At 29.0% G+C, this 24,579-nt stretch overlaps 2 protein-coding genes across 3 annotated transcripts in view; one reads left to right on the top strand and one right to left on the bottom strand.

The window, feature by feature from the left end:
* Positions 1-3,141: 3,141 nt before the first annotated feature.
* The window catches only part of LOC107439328 (fatty acyl-CoA reductase 1), a 61,690-nt gene continuing 40,252 nt past the window's right edge, over positions 3,142-24,579 (bottom strand). Inside the window, exons 13-15 of the mRNA XM_071183784.1 lie at positions 15,859-15,988; positions 6,690-6,817; positions 3,142-3,884 (exon numbers count right to left, since the gene is read on the bottom strand). Coding sequence (XP_071039885.1) covers positions 3,794-3,884; positions 6,690-6,817; positions 15,859-15,988 — 349 coding nt within the window. The 3' untranslated portion in view covers positions 3,142-3,793. The remainder of the gene's footprint in view (positions 3,885-6,689; positions 6,818-15,858; positions 15,989-24,579) is intronic.
* On the top strand, positions 8,380-20,819 carry LOC107439330 (potential E3 ubiquitin-protein ligase ariadne-2). Of its 2 annotated transcripts, none has more exons than XM_043040130.2 (2): positions 8,380-8,467; positions 19,160-20,819. In XM_043040130.2, exon 2 carries the CDS (start codon positions 19,170-19,172, stop codon positions 20,595-20,597), a length of 1,428 nt encoding a protein of 475 aa, XP_042896064.1. In that variant the 5' UTR covers positions 8,380-8,467; positions 19,160-19,169; the 3' UTR covers positions 20,598-20,819. The 2 variants fall into 2 exon arrangements, with proteins under 2 accessions (XP_042896064.1, XP_015907373.1); XM_016051887.3 differs by lacking the exon at positions 8,380-8,467 and adding an exon at positions 9,848-10,035.

Genomic DNA, 24,579 nt, shown 5'->3' with positions numbered 1-24,579 from the left:
TACTTTAATGCTGTATGTATAGAAAAAATTATTTTTTTAGTATTAAAATGAAGTTTAATCGAAACATTCAACCAATTTTTCTTAATTTCATGACTACTGTATTCAACATATTTTCAAAACTATTGTTTACCATGTTAACAGCTGCATAAATACTTGAAACTTTGAAAATAATCTCTTTTTAATATAACAATTAATGTCCGATGGCACATTGACTTGAGAAAATATTCTATACATATGAAATTGACGTTGGGCGGGGGTACCCGCTGGGCGGAGCTACCCGACTCTCCCCTACATGTACTTAGTTCTCGCCAATCATTTTTTGTTCAAATCTCCACATGGGAAGCAACTGTATTATACAGACATTTTTTTAAGTCAACATCATTAATTTCGTTTTTATACCGCAATACAGGGAAGGCTGAGAGCACCTATGATATTTATTTTATGAAATTTTTGACAAAAAATGAAATAAAAATTATAGTCATTCTAAGTTTTAAATTAAAGATAGGAAAAAGTTATCAAAATCTGACGAATCCGGAACGAGGGTAGCCAAGTTGAAAGCACCAAACCTTGCTTGATGACTGAAGAAAACAAAGAGGGAGTAAGCAATTGTAGAAACATCTTTGCATTTCGTACAGGAATACTTTAAATTTCGATAGCGTTTTTGTTTCTTAATTTAATGACATTATTTTAGATAAGAATTCTAAAAATATGGCTTAAGGGTGCAGATTTCAGGACACGCTGAGTGTGTAAATAAATTTGACCGAAGGCATCTCAAATTTCTTCTTCAAATTTTTGAATTGAGGGAATTGCAGGACCAGTTGGTGAGCGCTTGGTACCAGATACCTCAGACTACCTATCAGCACCTTGTGGAATCAATACCACGGCGGGGGCTAGCAGTTTTGAGGGCTTATTAGCAGGGTGGTCATAATTTAATGGCTCTGCGGTGTATATATATAATGAATTTCATTTAGCTTATTTCCTAAAGTTAATTTTATCTTTAAGACCATTTTTTGGTGGAAAGATGGGTAGGATTTTCAAAATTTCATTTACTGTAAAAAATTAGCCGTAGACTTGAAAGTATTTGCTTATTAAAAGAGTGATTTAGGGCATGTAGCTTTGAGGAGCCTCTTATAAATTTGTATGTAATTTTATTATAATAATGAATACATTTCTTTAAGTATTTTTCCCTCTTGTTAATTTTTCTGTGTTGCTGATCAAAATACATGGAAGATTTTAAAATGTTAAGTCGGTGAAAATTTTTTTTAATTACATTTTTTTTCGATTCTTTTTTAAACTATTATTCAATTCTTTTATAAGTTAATCGTTTATTCTTTATTTATTTTAATTTTCATGCAATGTACTTCAAATTAAAGAAATTAATTTTCGCAAAGCACTTTTCTGTTGAAAATATGGAAAATAACAAATGAAAATAATAGTTTTTAGAATGCTTACATTTTCAAAACAAGGGATTTTTCGGTATTTATTTTTAAATTTTGATAACAATTTTATTTGTTATTCAAATTTTGATTACAATTTATTTGTAGTTTCATGCATGCTGCAACCTCTGAAAAATATTTTAAGCTTCTTACATATATCTTTTTTCCATCTCATTTCAATTTTATTGATTTTTTTGGTTTTGTATAAATACTGTCAGAACACACAAACATACTGAAAAGGAAATTACCTAGATACATTTCTTTAAAAGGGCGGCCATAAATTTTTTTTTCAGAAATAGTGTAACCCGTCCACTTCTTTCAGTTCCTCCCTCACTACAACAGACCATCATTGATAACAAGTGTGTTTTTTGGGGTGGGATTATCTGTAGTTATCCTTTAGATGATATCAGTTAACGCCCTCACATGAACATTGATAAAATTGTGTTTGACTTTATTGAAATGAAATACTTTACAAGCAATTTACAGCAAACAAGATAGTAGTCCTATTATTCTATTACCTATCAATTCAATTCCAACTCTCAGCTAAGACACAAAACAAGTGGATTTATTGTGCTAGAAAAACTTTTTAACAAAGGTTTATCTACTGTCTTTTTTCAAAGAAGATTAATTTGAAATCTTCAATTTGTTACTTTCAGTCTCGTTTTCACATGCCTTATTATTAGAAAAGGAATCACATTGTTAGGTTCTCTTTTGTGCATTATACAGATAAGCATATTTTTCTCTTCAGTCACATCAGCTGGTTTCCTGTCCTCTATTGAATGCTTCTGGGACTTCTGTATGACAATGCTACCTTCATTTATCAATGTGCAGTATTTCACTAAATTTTTGACAATAAATTATGAGCACTTAGGAATTATGATAACAATTTAGTGCCTCTCACTTTTTTTTCATTCGAAGGTGATTCATAAGTATTTTACATTTATCATATGGTAATTGTATTTAATGAATATTATTATAACACTGCATTAGTGAACAGAAGATATTGAACTTAATGCATTGGTAGTCATAAAGAAACAGTCGCTGTAATGGGGGTTGTAAAAAGAGTGTAGACTGTATTGTTCTTGCCTTTTTCAAAATTGTGTAAAAAGTGTTCGGTGAAATAAAAAAAAAAATCGACAGTGATATCTTTCTCCCTTTAGACAACCATTCAGTAACTAAATTCATCAAGGCCACTTTAAATTTTAAGTTTAACTTCCCCTTATACGCGTGCGGTCTTTAAAACTTTTGGTCTTTGTAGTCAACGTTTGTTACTTATCCAAAATGGCAGATTCGAACCAGTATATTGTAGACAAAATGAGTCTTATCACTAAAATTGATTTTTTTAAATTTCAAATATTGATCTGAGATATTTTATTCGTATTTTTTTTTACCAGAATTTTTATTTTTATCATTAGAATCAGTATATCAATTGATTCTATTTGTTCCGTCATCAATAAACAGTTAGTTTGAATAATTGTTTTAAATCGTCTGCTGATATAATAACTGCAACTCTAGTTGGTTGCTAGGCAACCAAACGACTTTTTCTTGTTATTAATTCCTTTGTTTATCGTTCGTCTGTGTATGTCTGTGGAAATAAAAGAATGTAAAAGCTAACACTATTGATACAGATTATATTCGTTGAATAAAGCATATTACGTTATTATGTTGTATTACTTTTGCAGAACCAATAACAAAAGAGCTTAAATAACTTTGAATTTTAAAAGTTTCAACATTTATTCACAGTTACACATAACAGTATGTACATTGCACGATCCAGCAAAAGATATAAAATAGGAATTGCTTAAATTATACAGAAACAATTATTATGAGTAAAATATCTACATATGATACATAAAAGAGCTTAAAAAGAAAGACTAATAACTCATTCATGATAACACAGTGTAAGATATAATACGCAACTGTAAAGAAATGTTCATGATACTTTTTCAATGTTTGTAATGAAATGAATAAAAGAACATTTAATTTTTATTTAATATTTAAATTCTATCCTTTAATCATTTTAAATAAGTAAAACATAATTTATTTCCATATTTTGATGTTATCTATATAATCTCTATAATTGCTTTGTTGAATAAGAATCTGATATGAAAGTGTAAAAATAAACTACGATTAACAGGATTAATAATTGCAAAATATTGAATAAATCTGAATTTAAAAAAAAAATGCTTTTGTCCTTTAAAAATGCATTATTGTTATTACCTTTAGTTACAAGTCGAATACGTCTTCAGATTTTGCATGCTTTTATGATGTGAAAAACGAAACAATAAAATAATTTTAATTGAAATAAATCTTAAGTGAAATATTTTAGATGTGTTGTGACATCTTTAAAAATTATTTTAAAAGAATACTTTGGAAATTGTGAAATATAAAACTAGAATAAATAAGAGAAGAGTGAATCTTTTGATGAAAGTGATCACCATGGTACGCCTAAAAATTGAAAGAAAAAATAATATTAGTCAAATCTACTGATTATGATAAACACAAAAAAAATGTCTTACAAGAGTAAAGTGAAAATTCGAATTAAGGTTTTCTTATTGATTTAAATTGTGTACTAAACTGTTACTGTTAAACTTAGTTACAAACTGGTACTGATGTAACTAAGTATCAGTTACAAAAGCCTGACGCTTCATACATCAGATACATATTAATTTAAATTTAGATAGAAAAAAAAGATGAAAAATTTAGATGAGTGAAATGTTATTAAGTAAAATTTCTATTGCTTTTATTAAAACTAAATGTCTATAATATGAATTTGCAAGCTTATTTTTAATTTTAATTTCTTAAATTTAAATTTCAAACATGGTTTTCGTTCGAAAATATAACGAAAGTTGATAAAAATTGATTCCAAAATTACAAATATTTTACTAAAAAATTAACATATTTAATATGCATTCATTATTTATCTTTCCAAATAAAAAAATTGCAAAAATATAATAAATAGACGGATCTAACAGTCACAAAATCTTACGTTCGTAAAAAAGAAGAAAAGAAAAATACTTTAAACTTGGTTTAGTTACTTTCTGATAATTTAATTAGCTGGAAAAAAATTAACTTCCTCAGCTCTTATTTTGAATCAAATTTATAATAATTATTCCTATACACTTCATAGAAAAATAATTTAATTGTAATAAATTAAAAAAATAAAAATAAAAAGGCTTCGTAATTTTAGTCAAAATAGTTAGAGAAAAGCTAACTTGTAAATAATATTTCAAACAAACATTTGAAAATAATTATAAAATTTATCTTTATAATAAAGATTTATAGAAACTCTTTAATAATATTTTATTGTAGTTTGAAACAAATAAAAACATCTTATTATTAATTTAATATTGCCCAAAAAGTTAAAATGTAATCATTTTGAAGTTACAAATAGAATCTGTCTCAAATTGAAAATATGAACTTTCTTTCTTGTATATTTAAAAAAAAAAAAAAAAACGGTTTCAAACTAATAAATCCTTACCTACTGAATACTCCTTACCTACTGATTAGTTAAACTTTAGACGATTCTGGTTTTTTCCTTCTTTTTAATATTTTAAAGATAGCACATAAATGACAGTTGCAAGCTTACAGCTCTGTTTGACCAAAATCAAGTTTTATAGCACGTTCATAATTAATTAATAATATTTTATTCGTTATGTCACGTAAGCTTATGCTCTAGGATCAACGCGTACAGCATTCGAAGGCTACGTTACCAAATCAGTATTTTTAAAATTATCTGAGTGTGTACTCATTTATTTTGTATATATTTTAGCTTTTGTAACTTGCTTCTACAGAACTAAATAATTTAAAATCTGCAGTAATTAAAAAGATAATTAAGTTATGTACTAAAGAGTAAAATTGCAGGAAAATTGAAAAATTGCTTAATTGTAGTTGATAGTGACTATCACAAATCAGTTGCGATTTATATAAGTATGGTTTTTAGCCAGATTATACTGAATATAGTTAACTTAATTTTGAACTACTAAAAGCGCACTTTGCTAAATCTAATAATGTCAAATCGTCAAGAATGAGAACACGCATCAAATAACTATAAATTAATAAAAATCGGAATTATTTATGCTTTATTAATTTGGCTTTTAGTTTTGCGCATATTTTTGTAGTGTTTGTTTAATACTGATTTATTTATTATCTACTCTATTTTTTTACCCCTTAGGGGTCACTGTACCTTTGCGAAATTTTTTTTAAATAAAGGTATAATCATTCATTTTGTGGATGCTTTACATGCTCATTTAACTTATAATCAATAATTTATCTTCAGAAAGTAATTAAACTGTTTAAAGTTTTCAAAATATTTAAAAAAGTTGAAAAAATTCAAAATTTTTAAATTCCTAAGGCTGTTTTTATTCTAACATATTTTCAAAAAAATCCTTTTTCTTTGTGCTTACAATATTTATCTTAACAATTTTGTGCATTCATTTGTTGATATATCAATTAGAATATTTTTTATAGATTATTTTGTAAAAAAGTAGAAAAAAGGGTAAAAATTCCAGTTAGGTATATATAACATGCTGTGAAAATTGTAATACCTCATAAAATGCTTATTCCATGCACAGTTTGAATAAGTGTAATATACTTTAGATAAAAAAGTTTACTTCAGAGCTTTATCTTAAAAAGAAAAAATTCCTTAGGGATTTAATTAAGATTAAAGCACGAAATTATCATCTATGAGAAAAAGCACACTTTAAATTCTGACTGCTGAGCAAGTTTCTGTATTAGGACAATCTAAAATCATTCATAACTTTTTTAAAAATGTAGATAGAGAGATGATTTTTTTTTCAGTGCATTTGAAATAGTTTGAAGTTTTCTTAAGCAATTAAAAAAAAATTGGTATTTTTGTCATTTTTTGGGTACTGTGACCCAAAATCAATTGACGCTAATTGAAGAAACAATTAGCGTTAACGTTAGCTAGTATCAATGAAATGAAATCTAGCTCAAAATTTGTAAACAACAGATTATTTCAGGTTGCCCCTTTTACATGATGGACCCTACAAGATGAGGGTTCAAAGGAGAGAAGACCACCCATAATATCAGTGAGGTGGACTGAAAAAAAGGGAAGCCATAGCACCATGCAAAAATTCTCGATTAGCTTTGCCATAATAATACCATTAGTTAAAAACATTGAAAAATCATCTAGATAGTTTTATTATCATATATATAAGGAGAGATATCAACGATATGTGCTATTCAGTTTCAAGGTATAGTAATGGTTTTAACTTAAAGACAAATACTTACACATAAACTATCTTTTGCCTTTTTTTTTGAGGAAGTTTGTCTCTTTCCCAATCAAATATTTCGCTTCCAAATGGCATATTTTCAACCATAACCGCAAAACTGGCTCCTCCAAGGTCAAGGTAAAATAACTGTAAGAATTACATAAATATTATTACATGCATTACACATTATTATTACATAATACATGCATATTGTTACACAAATACCTTTTCAACGTTTTTTTAAAATTTAACTGTGCAAAATACACGAGAGTTCTTACAGTTAGACAAAGTTTAGAGAGTTGCAACATACGGTTAATAGTTTGTGATGGGTCAGAGCAAAAATTAACTGAAAAGAAACAAAGCTAAATTTGGTTGAGTTGCAACTCATTAGAATTAACTTAGAGGGCTTCAATAATATATTTTTATTCCAGCGGAATTTCAGAATCATAGGTGTATTTATTTTTTCCTCTCGCCATTGATAATAATTTAAATTTTCAAACTGTCTTCTGACCGTTTTTCCTAAGTATTTCAAAATTAATATTACTTATCCCAACTTTTTTGGAAATAATAAGATTTTAAAAATTAGGATAGTTAAGCTGAGCCCATATATTTTTATTTATTTATTTTTTGCCGAGATAATTCAAGGTGAAAAGTAAACTCTAAAATTTGCAGATAGTGACTAATACATCAATAATGATTGTTATTGCGAATCCGGTCTTAAACTTGCAGGTAGGGATTTTTGCAGCAAAATTATATTTTTTATAAAAATCTGATAATTTTGTTCCAATATCGCAACTGCATCCATAAATTTTTTTACACATTTTTATGCACTTTTTGGCTTTTGCTAAAATATTTTTCACCAAAAAATTCAAGAGAATTAGTAATATTTCAAGAGTATTAGTAATAGTGCGAAACATTTATTATTGATATCGCTTTAAATTTTTTTTTTTTCATTTTAGAATTTCGTAACCGTTATTTTAATTACATTGACTGAACTCAGTTTTACTGAAAATTTATAATAAAAGTAAAGATATACCGCATTTACCAATGATATCTTTTCAAAAAAAATTGCATTCAAGATAATATTATGCGATGTTTCATATCATAAAATTAATATAATGACAACAGCTAGGAACACTATTAGTTAATAATTATCTTTAGTAAAATAACCAAAAATAGAATTTTTTTATGTGATTTCATTTTGTTACTTATGTGTTGAAAAAAGGTAAGGTAAGAAATACTGTAAAAAGTATATTATTTCTTCTTGTGCTATTGAATGGTTGTAATGTTAGCAATTTCATTGAGAAAAAACTACATTTCATTTTTATTGCAACAATTAAAAATTACCGTATCAAATCATGCCACTTTTTTACTGATTTGTATCAAATATACATATAGCACTATTACTAAATGCATCATTAAATGCATGTACAACGTACTATATACAACATACTATATTTACAGATACAACTCCTCTTTATTCTTTTCATTGGATTACGGAAAAGCCCTTTATATTTTATTCATTACATGCAAAATATTAGTAATATAAAATTATTGAAAACATCAATTGTTTTTAAATAAATAATAAAGTACTAAAAAACAGCGTGTAGGGGAGAGTGGGGTCAATTGTAACAGGGTACGATTGTAACAGAGCAAAAATTTCGAGTGTCGTGTTCTAGATTTGGTTCCTAGGTGGCGCACAAGGTGTATTTAATAAATCTACATGTACACCCCTGCTGGTAGCCATTTTTATGTACTTTTGAAAGAGTTACATCACAAAAGATATTTTCACGCTACGTAAGTACTTTTTTTGGTATTAGAATATTATATTGTAACAAAGTAATTTTGTTTAAACAAATAAAAATTATTAACCGAATATGTAAGTGGACACCTTAATTAACATTTCAATAAAAAAAAATTTGTTTTGTTAATTAACTAGCATTGTTTTTAACAAATGAAGCTGAAATGGCGTCTTGGGGACGATTGTAACAATAAGTAAAGGGACGATTGTAACAGCTGAAAATAAATAATCTTATGTTTACAAACCATTACTTAACTCTTTAAGAACCACCAATAGTTTCCTATATCATTTATATTATGTTGCATGTGCATTATTTTATTTGTCACCTTTCACAGCATAAATTAAAATTTTTAACCCCTTAAAGTTAAAAGTTTAACCCTTTAGGTCTCTGCTCATTATTATTTTTACTCCTAAAATATCACTACTATTTTGATCAATAAAAAAATATATCACAACTATGATAATATGTATAATTAACTATGTTTTAGTTGAATTTATGAACTGTTACAATTGACCCCGTAAGTGGGGACAATTGTAACAAGTGCACGACTGTCAAAAATTGTTAATAACTAATATAATAACATTTAAAATAAGGTATTTTTTTTTCTAGTGGAGGATAGTCTACTTTACTTGTCTATCAATTAATACTAATAATATATTGGATTTTTTGCTAGTTAAAAATAGTTAAGTAAAAAATTTTGCAATTGACTCCACTCTCCCCTATTATTTTAAAAAACAATTATGCTTATTGAAATGAATTAAGAAAAAGAATATGCTTTCTCCACTTACACTGAGAAAAAAAATTATGACCAATTACGAAATAAATGGAAAAAATGAGTCTATTTTATCGTGTTCTAAATGGTTTTTATGACAAGCTCTAAATTAGAGCTTGTCATGAAAGCCATTTATTCGGTTAAATTTAATTTTCAGTTTAGTATTTTTATGAAATGCTTGCTAATAAGGACTATAGTTGTGAAAAACCGAATTTTCAGTAAACCGTTACTATATAATCGGAAAAACTACCAAATAAATAGCTTAATTAATGCATATTTTGGTATTTATTACTAAAATCACGCTGTTCTTTTTTTTTTCTTTCCAGAAATGTCATTACCTTAAAGTACGGTAATTTTATCATAATTTTTTTCCATGTACCTAAATATAAAAGGAGGTGTTAACGAATTGCAAAATATGTACTAAAGTCTAAGCATACAATAAAAAAATAAAATCCGGATGTGAAAGGTTTCTGGAAAAAACAGAGAAGGTATATTATACTCCATAGAAAACTTGGGAAAATGAGCATGAATTTTGTAAAATTATCAGTGGGAGGTAATCTATCAAAAACCGGTCCTTTGTCCAGGGAAAGGGGTTGGGATTTGAAGGGTTATATGGGGTTGTGATTGGATAGGGGGTGTTTACAGGTAAAGAGGGTAAGAGGCAAGAGATGTTACAAAATTAAGCCATCAAATCATTTACAGTACACCACGCTGTGGCTGAGGACCTCGTTTTCTTTCTAGCACTTCTATATATCAAAAGTTACTTTGTGTTGCTCATTCAGATCATTTTGGTAAGTTTAAATTCAACATTTGAATTCTTTTCCTATAAAATAATTGTAGCATTTATTATTAGATATAGAGCGAGAGCTTCGTGTTATCAGAATCACATTAACTTGTATTCAAAGTAATACACTTTAAAATTTATTAAAAGCAAAACAATGGGACACGTCTTTTCTTTGGAAGCTTAAAAGCTGCTGTTCTGTTAATTGGTGTTTATATATTTTATTAGAAACTATGTAAATATAAATAAGCTTTAAAAAACTTTGATTTTGGTTAATTATATTAGCAGGACTAAGATGTTGACTATAAAGACGTTTCTTTGCGTTTTTGTTTCTTTAATAATTCATTGCTCAGTCATTTTTTCTCCTTTTAGATATTGTTCTTTTTTAATTATTTTTAACGAGTTTTTAGTGACATTATTCAAATTGAGAATTTTTTTTTTTTTGAAGATTAAATTGCTTTTTTAATAAATTATTGCATGTTTCGCTTAGAATCTTATTATATATTTAAATATCCTCCAATAATCAGTGTTAATGTTGATCAGAGTTTTTCAAAGAAATAAGAGTTCACTCTTAAAAAAATGACATTATTTGAATTTGAAGAATATCAGAAAGCATTTAATAATACCTTGATGATACCTAATGTCCTTGAATGTCCCAAATTAAGGTATTAATTTAATTAAAAATTAAGGTATCTTTATAAGGCATTTATTTACATTTTGTATCATTCATAAATTACATATTTATTTTATCTAAATTATTACGTTATTTTTTAGTAACTTTTTTACTCGAATTAAGAATTCATAATTTTCTTCGTAAAATTGCGTTTTCGAGAATTTTTATTTTTCATTTTACGGTTATTTTTAATAATTAAAAAAAACGTCTTTTTTTTTAATAGAATTTTTAGTTTATGTAACAATTTTGTAATGTTATTATCCGCCTGTTATTCTGTTACCTCCGTCTCTTCTATTTACCAAAAGCAAATACACAAACTACAAATTACTGCTCTAAAATTTATTCTAAGCGTATAAATTTAATCAGTTGTAAACATTGATTATTTCACGTAACGTAGAAATATTGTTATTATAACTTGCAATATCAACACTTATTTGTTGTTGCGTATTTTATTTGTAACGTAGAAGTTGTTTCAGTGTATAATACATGATTTTGTGTACTGCCATCTTAAACAAGTACAAAACGCCTCAAAAATATTTAAGACCAATAATCCGACTTTCGAACAAATTATGTGGAGAAAACCTAGGAAACTCTTAAACAATTTGACCTAACAAAAATGATTTAATTTCAAATACTCTTCTAAAATGCATTGTTCTTTAAATCCTTCCATTTTTCAATCCTTTACCCCCGTTATAACAGAAAAACCTTCAAATTTGTTGGTAGATCTATTCTATAGCATTAGTTTTACGCTAGATATAACGAGCCCGGTTGTTCTTCAAAGGAAAAAAAAAATGGACGCTATAACGTGAACTCATTATATTGTGAGTATTCAAAAATATTTCAACTATTTACTTAAAACTGTTGAACTAATTTCAACAAGACAATGATGTACTTCGGAAACTAACTGAATAATTAATGTTAACTATTTTTTTCCTTCTCTTTGTTATTATACGTATAAGTGATAGTTTGAAACATAAACAATACACTGGAGGTGAAAAATGTAATCAAAATATTAATCTGGTTCATGGCAGTAATTTTCGATAAATAACATAGTACGTTTAGAAACATGTAACGATTAAGCTTTTTAACTCATTAATTAGGGGAAATTATTTCACAAAAAGAGTGAGTTTTCAAACATGAAGCGTGTAAGTGATCGATAATCACTTTCAAATGAAAAAAAAAAAACTATTACAAAGATTATGGATTGTATTTTAACCTAAGATATACATTCCGGTCTTCTTGCCGCTTTCCACGTGACCGAGCAATATAGACTTATTATTAATGTGAACTAATTAATTATTTTCCATTTAAGCAAAGATTTTTGAATTTTTTTTCTTCAAAAAGGTACCGTACTTTTAGCGTCTACGACAAGCTTTCAAAATTATATATACTTTAACCTTTGATATTTTAATTTCAAAATATTTTGACTCTCTGTGGATGGCCAATAACTAGTGCGGTTGTGATAAGTGTTAATTACTTGCTAAAGTAAACCATACCTCACAAGAAGCAATTTGATTGACATATCCTTTCATTCTCTGTAAAGAGAGTATTGCTATCTTAGGTAGTAAAAGCAAATTCCAAAGATATGTATTCATTCAAAATATAATATCAATGTCATTCTGCTTTCATTGAAGACAGACATTGATAGTTTTCTCCAAGGGCAAATATTCTTAGGTGGTCTAATAGGCATGGTGTTCTAAAGAAGCTTACAAGACCCGGTGACAATAAAAGGTTTGATTAATGATTTTTCATCTATCCATATGAAATGTGTGGATAATGCTGCAAAAGAGAAGGTCATAAAGATTAAATATTTATTCTCTTGCAGCGTAAAGTCTTCTCTTTTCGATGTTTTAATGAATCACAAATTACATCTAAATTAAATTTATGTATTGAATTTTTTTATGATAGCCAGAAATAATTCAGTTAAAAGATAAAGTATTTAAAAATGAAGGTTTATTTTACAATATTATTAACACGTCAACATAAAATAAAAAACTTGAATTTTTTTTTTTTTTTTGTAAGAAATAAAGTTAAAATCGATAAACATTGGGTTTCGCTTAAAAAAATTACAAGAATTTTTATCACATAATATAATGACATGACATTCCGGATTGCATATTGAAATTGTTTTTGTAATAAATTTAGGGCAGCCGGATAACTAGGTTAAGTAAAAACAGTAGTTTTTTTCCGTTTTTTGTGTACACTTTTAAAAAACACCATACAAAAAACAGTTTTAAAACATAATCAAAAAACAGAAATTTTAAAAAAGCCAACTTTTATTTAAATTAAATATTTTTCAAAAAATAAGATAACAAAAAAAAAAAAGCATAGTGCCGTTAATTAATTTCGGGTAGATGATTGAAGCAATATGGAATGGCAGTTTTGCACTCCTGAAACAGCTTTAGACTTTATAAAATATAAGAATAATTATTTTAAAATGTTAAATGATATTTAAACTGTTTCTCTTCATTTTAAAAACAATTTTACACTATAACCAATTTTTCTAATCATTCTGTTTAAGATTTTATTTCGAATTACTAAACTACTATAACAGGAACGTTGGACTTGTAAAAGTACTGATAAAAAAAATCTTCCTACTTACTTTGTAAAATTATGCAAAGAATAAATTAACGCTATACTTAATTGTGTATTTAAGCTACTTTACATATTAAATACAACAGAAAACTTTCAACTTATATTTTTCTGTTTTTCAGGTGTATTTCTAAACGAATTACTAAGATTATTTCAATACTGCCTCATAATTTCTTTTCAGTGGGTGATGTGCGTAAATAAAAACTGAAATTATTCATTATATTTCTAAAAGCCAAGTTTTACTTTTAAACTTCTGTAATTTAAAGACTAGAAAATACCTTTTAAATCATTGAGCCCTCAACATAACTTGTTTCGGTGATATTAACTGTTGTAAAACGTTGTTGCGCTTTGCTGAAGTAATATACACCTGATGCATCGTAATTTCATACAAATTCTAATTAGATTTTTTGCTAAATAGTAAATAATTGTTGAATTAAAATACACATATATTAATTTGGGAAAAAAATAAAAAAAAGCTAAAGAAAGGCCGGTCTTTTTAAATAAAAGCCGATCTTTTTAATAAAAAAACCTAGCCAGACAGGATAATTTTTTCTTCTTCATTCGAACCCCCTCCCCCCCCTGTTTTTTGTAACCCTGAATGAGTAAGTAAAAGTATTTCCTCGCTTTCTGTTACAAGCAAAAATAAAATCTCTCTATATTAAAGAATCGTAAGGGCCGTTGAAGCCGCCGCTGCTTTGGGTGTTGACCTTTATGCGGCATTTCGTTTTAATGCGTAAAAACTATGACAGTTAGGAACTTGAAATTACTAAGGTGTATAGAAAAATGTAAAAGAATTACGATGGAAAAAGAACTAACATTCCATAATTTGTTCTGGAATTATTAACAAAGAAATTTGATTAAAAAAATACCATACGAGCGGGTCTACAGGACGTTGAAATTTGGCATATTGAAAGGGATACATTTGTTTACGCATTTCAAACGGTTTTTTTCTGCTAATTTCCCATTTGTTTGAAAGGTACTGTAAATTAAAGCGATTTTCTTACAGATTTTTTTTCGTTTTAAATATTAACTATTTATTTATTGTTTTAGAAAAATGTTTTTCTTCACGAGATCTTTATTTTATGCACTCGATCGCGCTCGAGTTGATATGAATCAAAAGTAGCAAGTGAGAAGGAGATTACAAGTTAAAAATTTAATATTCATAGCAAAACATTTGAAGATAAAATTAAAAAAAAAACTTGAGCGAAAAAAACCATTATTTCCAATTAACAAAATGGTTTTACACGGAGCTAAAATAAATGTATGTTTTGAAACCAAAATATTATGCTTTTTTTATTTATTTATTTACTTTTTTTAAATTTTTTCTATGGAAGCTATTGAAGTTTAAGAAGAAATAAATGAGGGCGAATTATAATTAAGTTCAGTGGAGGGCGAGCGAAATGATCAGGAGGAAAAGCCGCGTAGTCTAATGAAAAAATATATTTAATGAACGTGAAATGCCTCTAGAGTATTAAAATACATTTAAACGCCGTTATGTAAACGATATCGAATAAGTTAAAGTTTTTAAATGTTTTAAGGTTCAATGTATATCTCTACTAATAAGCATTGTAACTTTTTTTTAAAAAAAAGTATTCATTTTAAGCTGTGGGTTCAAAACGGGAGATTTGGCGTCCTGTGGAGTTAACAATTAACTGACACAATCTTGTAATTTGAATGCTTGCTTTTTTCACCTTGATAAATAAAACTTACTTTATGAATAAAAAATGGCCCTCTTAGCAGGTCAAATTTCATTTCAGAAGTTGCATTTCTGCAGACTGCATAATAACCCACATGGTATTTTTTTACTATGACTTTAGCAGTTTACAAATTAGTTATCGAATGCTCGGTTTTGTTTGTTCCAATGGCTGTACATTTTCTGAAGCCTGCACAATTTTTCTAAACATTGTCTATTATTAAGTTTGTAAATCTTTGTTTCTACGTAAACTAAAAGTGGGACGTAAAGCTCCGTACAGGAAGAAAGTAATAAAAAAATTCAAGAAAAAAAAAATTAAAATCGAAATAACTACCGAACTAATTGGAATTTCGAGAAAAACTCAAGTAAGTTCAGAAACATAATATGGCTCTCAATTAGATTTCAATTTAGTAGCGACATTCTTGCAGGTTGCAAATTGGCCGGTATAGTATTTTTCACTTCAAAGTTTAACAGCTAATAATTCTCAAACTAATTATTAAATGTTAACTTTCTTTTTGGTTCATCGTACTCCCAGTGCATTTTTGCAGACTCTTCCAGATTTTCAAAATTCTATGTCTATAATTTTTGCGCTGCGTAACAAAACATAACGTTAAGTTTAATGCCTCTCAATAAATGGTAACTTAGGTGATTTTTTACTGTAGAGAGGTGATTCTGTTATAAATTAGTCTAGCAGATATCAGTTACGACTAATTTCTTTTATTCTTCCGCTTGGACTTCAGGTATTGTTAGATCGCGCGTCAAATGTATATAAATATATAAGCATTAGTAATTTAGGGTGAACATCTTAAGTTCTCACTATTTCCTTAGGTCCAGGTATTTATTTTCGGAAAACCGTGTATCAAAAAGTTATTTACCTTTTTTTCTTCTGGTTGGAGCTCGTTGGTAAGGCCATGGAGATTAACGGTTTGGAAATTGAATGAAGTTGACATGAAATAATACAATTTCTCTGTCATTTTATCAAAAAATCGATACAGCTTAACCAATCTGAAACGAATGTAGACCTCTATTAGCATTAAAAAAATAGAGCAATCTTTGTGATACATAGACTAAAGCAAAAAATAACATGAAAAAAGAAACCAATTGCAAATTTAAACGAAGAAAACAATGAAAATTACGAAAAATATAAAACTTGACTTAGGGATTACTTCGGATAAAAAGCTACTAGGTCAAATTTTATGTTTATTAGTTTATACATTATGTATTCTCTTTTTCTCTCTTCTTGCAAAACCTTTGGGGTTCAGAGAGAGCAAATTTTAGATATTTGTCGTGCTTCTCGATAGAAAAGGTTTTGTATTCTTATGCCTTACAGGGCTGGTACCCCCAGGAATTTCTGCTGCATGCGCAACTTTCCCTTGAGATTTTAGTTTTTATTTGTTTTTTATATGATTTTTGATTCCTTTTATTAATTGAAAAAGATGGTTCCCAATTAACTCATGCTAAGTATTACTGGACATATCTGAAGTGGCAACGTGAATTATAAAGCTGCGATCGAAAGTACCCAAAATTGAAAGTAAAAAGGTTCCTTTTTGTGAAGTTTTTTTAAAACTGCCTCTCTTATTTTCATTAAAAAAATATGTATTTTTTCTTTCTCATTAAAAACGTATTTATCTTTCCTTATTTCGAATTAATTTAATTTTAATTGCGCTCTTTAATATTGAGTAATTTTTCATGTTTTTGAATTAAGACTGGTTATTCCTAGACACGTTTTGTAGATCTCCGAACTTCAGATAGATGGGTATCAGCTCTTGCCTGAAATAAAAGTGGTCGGTGAGCAATGCTGATAACAATTCTATAATTTTGGCAACTAAACTATTTGTCTCTAAATCGGGGAGCTTTGGACTTCCTGAACCCTTCACAAACAACTGGTTGTTGCAGTGAAACTCGACCGGCTTAACACTTTGCGGATAAAAAATTTTTATTAGAATATTACTACAGAACTACCAACTCCGCTTTTTTTTTTGTCCAATCTCAAGACCATATGCCAAAGCATTTTCTTGACTTTCTTTTCCTACCAAGTTTATAATTCATTAACTAAGTAAGACTAATACTGATATTTTCGGATTAATAGTTCAACAGTTATGAGAATTTCAAGTACAACATTATACTTGTACCTATTTACTCATCTGACATTGTAAACGAAGCATTTTTTTTTTTTACGTCCACGAGAACGAAACTATTCATGAGACAATAAAACAAACCGTTAAAATGCAAGTATTTTCATAAATAAAATGTACTACATTTGATTATTTTTGACTTGCTTACATTTGATTACATTATTTTGATTTGATTACATTTGGTTTGCTTATATATGCTTTATAATTTGCTACATTGGGGCAATCAAGTTCAAAATTGCACTTTTTCTACACAAAGCCCATTTAACATCTTAACTATTTATCTCAAAGATGCCTACTTATTTCATACAATTTAGTATGAAAAAGTACAAAACTTCTTGAGGTAGTCAAGTTCAATATTAGATGCGTAAGTAGATACAAGTGCAAAATTGTACTTCTTGAACATATTTTTTATAACAAAAGCACTTGATTCTGTATCATTCGTCTATATGTAACCGAAATCTATGAGATGGGAGTCTTAAAAAAAATTCCAAAAATTATTAAACTGTAATAAACTTTGTAACAATAATGAAAAATACATTAAATTAAGGCGAATAAAACTTTACTGTCAACTGCCAATCTCTCTTGACTCCCAATAACAATTACAATTGTTTTTACAATTATTCTAATTGTCCTATATTACAATTTTATTTTATAACCTTCGTTGAACAGCAGACCCAATTTTTTGGGTTAACGACAGCTAGTATTCAACTCTGTAGCCTTGAACCTAATCCAGAAGACAAGGGAACTCCTGGATCAAGTATTGGGAGAAATTTGCTTTTATGATTTAAATTTACTTTTTGATGGAACTAACCGCCATTTGTGAGAGGAAGACCACGGTTAGCCTGGCCGCAAAGGAGCTCTAATTCATGATCTGACTACCACTGATGATATTACAAATATCAAAGAAAGACTCTTCGCTAGATGGTTTTTGGGAAAATTCTTGCAGATTTCGTGTGGATTATTTATCTCTCCAAGAATCTATACTAGGGTGGAATGAAGTGAAAATTTATGTAAGCGGAAAAAAAATTTTAGAGTGAGCTATTTTTCTATAATAAGCTATTTTATTATTGCAAAAAAAAATTTTTTCTTCCAAAACAAAAAGTGTTTTTTGAAATATTATTTTTGTTTTAGTATTAGCAATAAAAAGGAAATTGTTTTCAGTCAACTTTTCACGAAATTAACGGCAAGACCCTTTGCATTTTAATTGCACGGCAATATACAGCATTGACATTTATAATAGTCCCTTTAGCATTCTGTACAAACGTCTTTAGCATATAACCCTAAAATGGTTTTAATCAATTATACGTGAAAGAATACTTCTGAAACAATACCTCACTTACCTACCTAAAGGAAGTTTAGTCCCCCTCTCAATTCACCCCCATTTAACTTTGAAAAAAAGAGGGAAGCGTGTAGAGGAGGATCTGGGAGTTTTTAGGTATAATAAAGCTATATAGGACATAATAAAGCTAGGACATAATAAAGCTTTCTACGAAACAAATACTGAGTACAAATTTTTCTGATGAATATGCTTTGTTTCACTAGACTATAAAGCGATGGATGATTATTTTAAGAGTGATATCTTAATTCATTCCCCCTTTTTCACCAGGCGGCCGATTTCCTAGCAAAGAGGTAATATGAGAATAAGACTAAATAAATCTTGATAAAACCCTAAAAAATCTCATAACATCCGCGCAATACAGTTCTATCATGCAGTGTGGTTATTATTGTATTAATTTAGACTTTAGTGTTACATGTAATATTAATTACATAGTGAAGTTTTTATATCGACATTCTGTGTATGTAAAAAATTTTTTTAAACTTTGAACTAATTTTTTGCAATTGGATATGTTAAGTAATTTTATTGCTCTGAAGAGTCCATGTACATAATTTACCCGATTTTTCAACTATGTATGATGTTTTCAAGTTGTGTAATGTCCTCATCTAAGTATATCCGTTATATCAGAAACTCTAACTATATTATGTTTCTTGAAATTTGTGTTATTGATACAGTTTTACATCTTCATTTTTTTTTCCATTACAGAGTTTGAGTGATGTCTACTTCTTATTCAGATGTCGAACTTGATGATGAGAGTGATGATGGTGGATATTATGATTACTACGATTCTTCTGAAGTTGATGAAATATTAGAGACTGATCATCAGGAGAGTGATCCCGAATACTTTGAATTTAATTGTCTTGATAAAGAAGAAGTGAAAAGGATGCTCAATGAAAATGTAGAAAAACTTTGTGCCAAGATACCGGTGAAACCATCCTTGGCAAAACTACTTTTACATATCCATAAATGGGAAACTAATGATCTAATTACAAGTTACCAAAGTGATGCCTCTAAACTTTTAGCAGACTCTAGAATTGAACCATCACCCAAACCACAACAAACTAAAATTAATCTCAATTCAAGGACTCTCACGTGCGTAACATGTTTTTCAACGTACTCTCGAGAACATTTTAGTGCTCTAGCTTGTAATCATTACTTTTGTAAAGATTGCTGGTTTACTTATTTTGAAATGCAGATTACGCAAGGACTAACTACTGCAATAGAGTGCATGGCTCATGAATGCACAATTCTTGTTCCAGAAGATTTTGTTCTTCGCATGATAAACAAATCTCCCGTAAGGGAGAAATACCAACAATTCTCCTTCTGTGATTATGTTAAAAGTCATTTATTGCTGCGTTTTTGTCCCGGTGCAAACTGCAATGTTGTTGTTTTCGCAAAAGAATGCCAAGCGAAGCGCGCCACGTGTAAACAGTGCCAAACAAACTTTTGTTTTAAATGTGGTTCTGCGTATCACGCGCCATTAGATTGTAACACTGTAAAAAAGTGGGCGCAGAAATGTACTGATGATTCCGAGACTGCGAATTATATTTCCGTTAATACTAAAGATTGTCCATTCTGTCATGCATGTATAGAGAAAAATGGGGGGTGCAATCATATGAGTTGCTGGAATTGCAAAAGGCAATTCTGCTGGATTTGTCTAGGAGAATGGAATGGGCATGTGAAATGCAATGCATATGAAGAAAATACAAGGGATGCATCTCTTCAGTCTCAAGCTAGAGAAGCTCTTTCAAAATATCTTTTCTACTTTGAACGATGGGAGAATCATAATAAGAGTTTAAAGCTTGAAGAACTAAATATTCAAAAAATTAGAAATCAGATTAGTGCAAAAGTAATGGCTAAGGAAGGAAGCTGGATTGATTGGCAGTATTTATTGGATGCTGCTACCCTGTTAGCAAAGTGTCGCTATACGTTGCAATATACATATCCATACGCTTACTATATGGAAGTTGGTGCAAGAAAAAAATTGTTTGAATATCAACAAGCCGAGCTGGAGAAAGAAATTGAAAGTTTGTCTTGGAAAGTTGAAAACGTAGTATCAACCGACAGAGCAGACTTAGAAAATCAAATGAATATTGCTGAAATAAGGCGACTTACTCTGCTTAAAGATTTTTTGGTTGCTTGACAATACCTTTACCTCCAGTAAATAAAGCTTTCAATATGATTTTATTCCAATGTAATAAAAATTAAGCTTTTGATAATTGTAAACTGTTAAATTTAGCCTTGCTTTGAAAATATCTTGACTTTATTGTATCCTACTTAACTTTTGCTATTTGCATCTTTTTAGACATGTTTATTATTTAATTTCTATTTCCTACTTGTTTAAATAAAATGTTTACTATCTGAACTTTTTATTGTTAGTATTTTTTAAAATTAGACTCGTGAAATTGCATAGACTATATGTTATCCTATAGCAGTTCAGTTAAAATTTCACTTTTACTAATTATGTATTAAATCACACAATTAGATGCAGAAACAAGTTTTTTTTTCTTTTTAAATACGCATACTTATTTTTAAAAAAATTTTGAATCAGTACTTTCAAAATGACAGTAGATAGAAATTCGAGAAGTGGCATCGAATGAACTAGGTCGAACGAAAGTTCAAACTGTATAATATTGCCTTCTTTATTATTGTAACTAAGTAGTTAATTACAGATTTATTCTATACTTGGTTTCCAATCTCAATAACCTAAGGGATGTTTTAAGCTGATTTTTTTTAAAAATTTTGTGTGCAAATTTATAGTCGATAAAAAGAAGGCTATCAGATTAATTTAATTACAATATGAAGTTAAGGAAGTCAATAGAATAGTGCATTATTCATAATAATTTATAAAAACAATAAGAACATATACTCACTAAATACATAAGCAATTGTTAATTAGTAGAAAAACATTTTGTACTGTAAGAATCACTTATTGTAGTCAGATTTCAAGTTAAACTAGTAATGAAAATGAAGAAAAAACCTTTTTATTGTTAAGAATAAAGTTGTAGAATTTATATTTGCATATTTGATTGTACGAGGATAAAAGCTGCCTGTTTTTCAATTGGTTCTTGTGTCTTCGTAGAGCAATAGAACTTCTTGCCATTTTCAAATTTCTTAAGTCATGTAAAATTCCTAAATTTCAGATTTAGATTATTTATAATGTTTCAATTAAGATTTTGAGATAAAGGAATTTATGAGACTAGTAAAAAAAAAGTTTCATTTAGTCAGTTTATTTTTCACTTTATCATGTTCTCGCGTTTGCTCGGACTTTTTGCTTATTAATATTATGTCCTATATATAAATCTTGCCTCATAACCCTAGTGTGTATGAAAATTTTTTTGTCTTAATAAAGGACATCACAGAGGTATGTAGATACTTTGCTTTCTACTGCTTCGACCGGGAATCAATTCAACGAGGTGAAAGATTGGTGCCTGGTTCGATTTGGATTGCATTATCTCAGTCATGATTTATTTTCCCTTTATTTTTGCTTCAGGATCAGTTATCTTTTTTGGGAAAAAAGCTCATAATTTGCTTAATTGTATTGTCAAGAGTTCTGTATAAAACCAACTTATATATATAGGCCAAGCTTAAAAACTGCTCAATCCGAGAAAGATATTCTTTTGTAGTCAGAGCATTCCCATAACATAATACGATGGCCTTGTGTTTGGATTTTTCTATAATACGAGGGTTGTAAATTAAATAGGGGCAACTTAACCTTGAAACTCACAGAATGGCGGACATGCGCAAATAGGATATGGGAGCGGTGACGTGACGCTGTTGTCGATGTGCAGAGTGCAAAAAAACAGTCGATCTGCTTAGAAGGGTAGTTGTTATGTGGCGTTAAGGTGAAGAGTTTCGTTTTCATCGCTCTAAAGCATGTTTTCAGAAGCATGACGAAAAAAGACGAGATGCTTGAACCCATCGTGCTACTGTCCTAACCGGTAATGCATTTGCGCCACAGGCTTCCACTAATCCTCGATAGAATTCTGTTGCATTTTTGCCACGGACAACCTCGATTTTAAGCCACGACCGCTAATCACCTTTTGAAAACATGCTTTAGAGCGATGGAAACGAAAATCCTCACCTTAACGCCACACAACAATTACCCTTCTAAGCAGATCGACTGTTTTTTGCACTCTACACATCGACAACAGCGTCACGTCACCGCTCCCATATCCTATTTGCGCATGTCCACCCTTCTGTGATTTTCAAGGTTAAGTTGCCACTATTTAATTTACAACCCTCGTATTTACACTAAATATGATGAATGATTTTGATAGTTGAATGATGCAAATAGTGGGGAAAAAAAGCTTTTGAAATTTAATGTTAATTTTCTAAAAATATTTTTACAAAATTTCCCAACTATGATGTCTACTTAATCCGGAAGCGGGTTAAGTTGGCATAACATAATGATTTAATAAAATCAGTAAAAGAAACAGAGGCTAGCATTTAAAATCGAAGCAATTACTGATTATAAGCTAATTACAAATAGAATAAACAAGATAGTAATTATAATTTAAATTCAAACACTGGAAGTTTAAGGAAAATTCAATAAAATTCCTAGAAAAAATTTAATTAGTCATTCAGTAGAAAATAAATCGCGTTATCTGAAAGTAAATCGATGTTTAAAAAGAAATTGATAAAGAGTGACATTTCTACATGAATTTTCTTCTTCCTTACACCCTAGAAAGGCAAGAAAAAATCGTGAACATGAAATTTTTTCTTTGTGACATACTTTAAATGCGACATACTCTTTCTGACATACTCAGATAAATCTGAGCCATTTATTCAGATAAAACGATTTTTACATAAATATAATATTATTATAATGTTTTTCTAAAATGTATTTATAGAGATTTCATAGTATAAGATTATATTTTAGTATAAAAATTGGCGTTTATTTGTAGAATTTCTCATATCGTCGCTTTGAAACTAAACCGTGGTAACTCAAAAAAGCAAATTTTTCAGGAGAGCAATTTCTAACTTTCTGCGTTAATGCTGATCGCGCCAATGCGATAACGATTTATCTGCTCTCTTAATTAATTTTATTGAACTATGAAGATAATACTTTGTTTCTCTAAAAGGGTGATTTTTTTGCACAAAGTGACCCAAATATCTCATTTTTCGATTTTTTTGAGTTTTACGGTTTTGTTTCAAAGCGACGATATAAGCAATTCTACAAATCAATGCGAATTAGGCGGCCAAACAAAAATGAAATTTTTTTTTTTTTGGGGGGGGGGGCACGCTATTTCTACATGAATTTTCTTCTTTTTTATACCCTAAAAAAGCAAGAAAAAATATTAAACATGAAATTTTTTCTTTGTGTACTTTAAATGACAAAATACCAATTTTGAATTTTTCCCGATTTTTTCAATTTACGAACTTTGATTAAATTTTTTTATTTTTGTTTCTTATACTAAAATATAATCTTATACAGTGAACTCTCGCTACTACGATATCCGATACAACAATAACTCCCTCTATTACGATAATGTTCCGTGGTCCCGCCAAACTTGCATATGGATTAATGTTATCTTCCTCTCAATATAACGATATTCTCTGAAGCAGTAAACCTCTGTAAAACGATTTTTTTTCAAATTTCAACATTATTTTCTATTTTTTTTATTGGTTTTCAAATAATGTAAAATGCCTTTTTGTCATCTTTTACCATTTTTTTCATCTTTTCTGATAAAAGGGTCACTGCTGGTTATGATCTTTCACCCCACTGTTATTTCTTTTCACATCAGAGAATGGCTTTTGTATTCAAATTTCATTCCCCCACTGTTGAGGTACTTAGACCACCCTAAGAGCTTCATGTTTTAGAATTGCCTCCCTCAGTTCTTAAGAAATCACCATTGTAACATCATGAGTCATAAATGACCACACACATCACAGTAACACCTGCGACCCTGAGAAGGTACTGTTTCTGTAGAAGGTGGGTGGAGCACGTTTATTGAAATTGAGGAGGAGAAAAAAATGTATACTGACCATTGGTCATCGTTCATCACTGTCACTTAATCCCTGATTTAAACTACACCTGGTGTTTTCATGAGCTAGCGCAAATTCTACGATCAGAGCTTTTCGCATTTAGTGCTGCTAACATTTTCAGCTTGGTGAGTCTTCAG

This window comes from Parasteatoda tepidariorum, chromosome 7 (assembly GCF_043381705.1).
Source record: "Parasteatoda tepidariorum isolate YZ-2023 chromosome 7, CAS_Ptep_4.0, whole genome shotgun sequence".
Taxonomy (NCBI): Eukaryota; Metazoa; Arthropoda; class Arachnida; order Araneae; family Theridiidae; genus Parasteatoda; species Parasteatoda tepidariorum.
Note: the sequence above shows the minus strand (reverse complement) of the source record. Positions and strands in the feature narration are given on the sequence as shown.

Excerpts from the sequence above, each read along its gene's own strand:
- LOC107439330 (XM_043040130.2), top strand. The coding sequence starts at position 19,170 with ATGTCTACTTCTTATTCAGATGTCGAACTTGATGATGAGAGTGATGAT.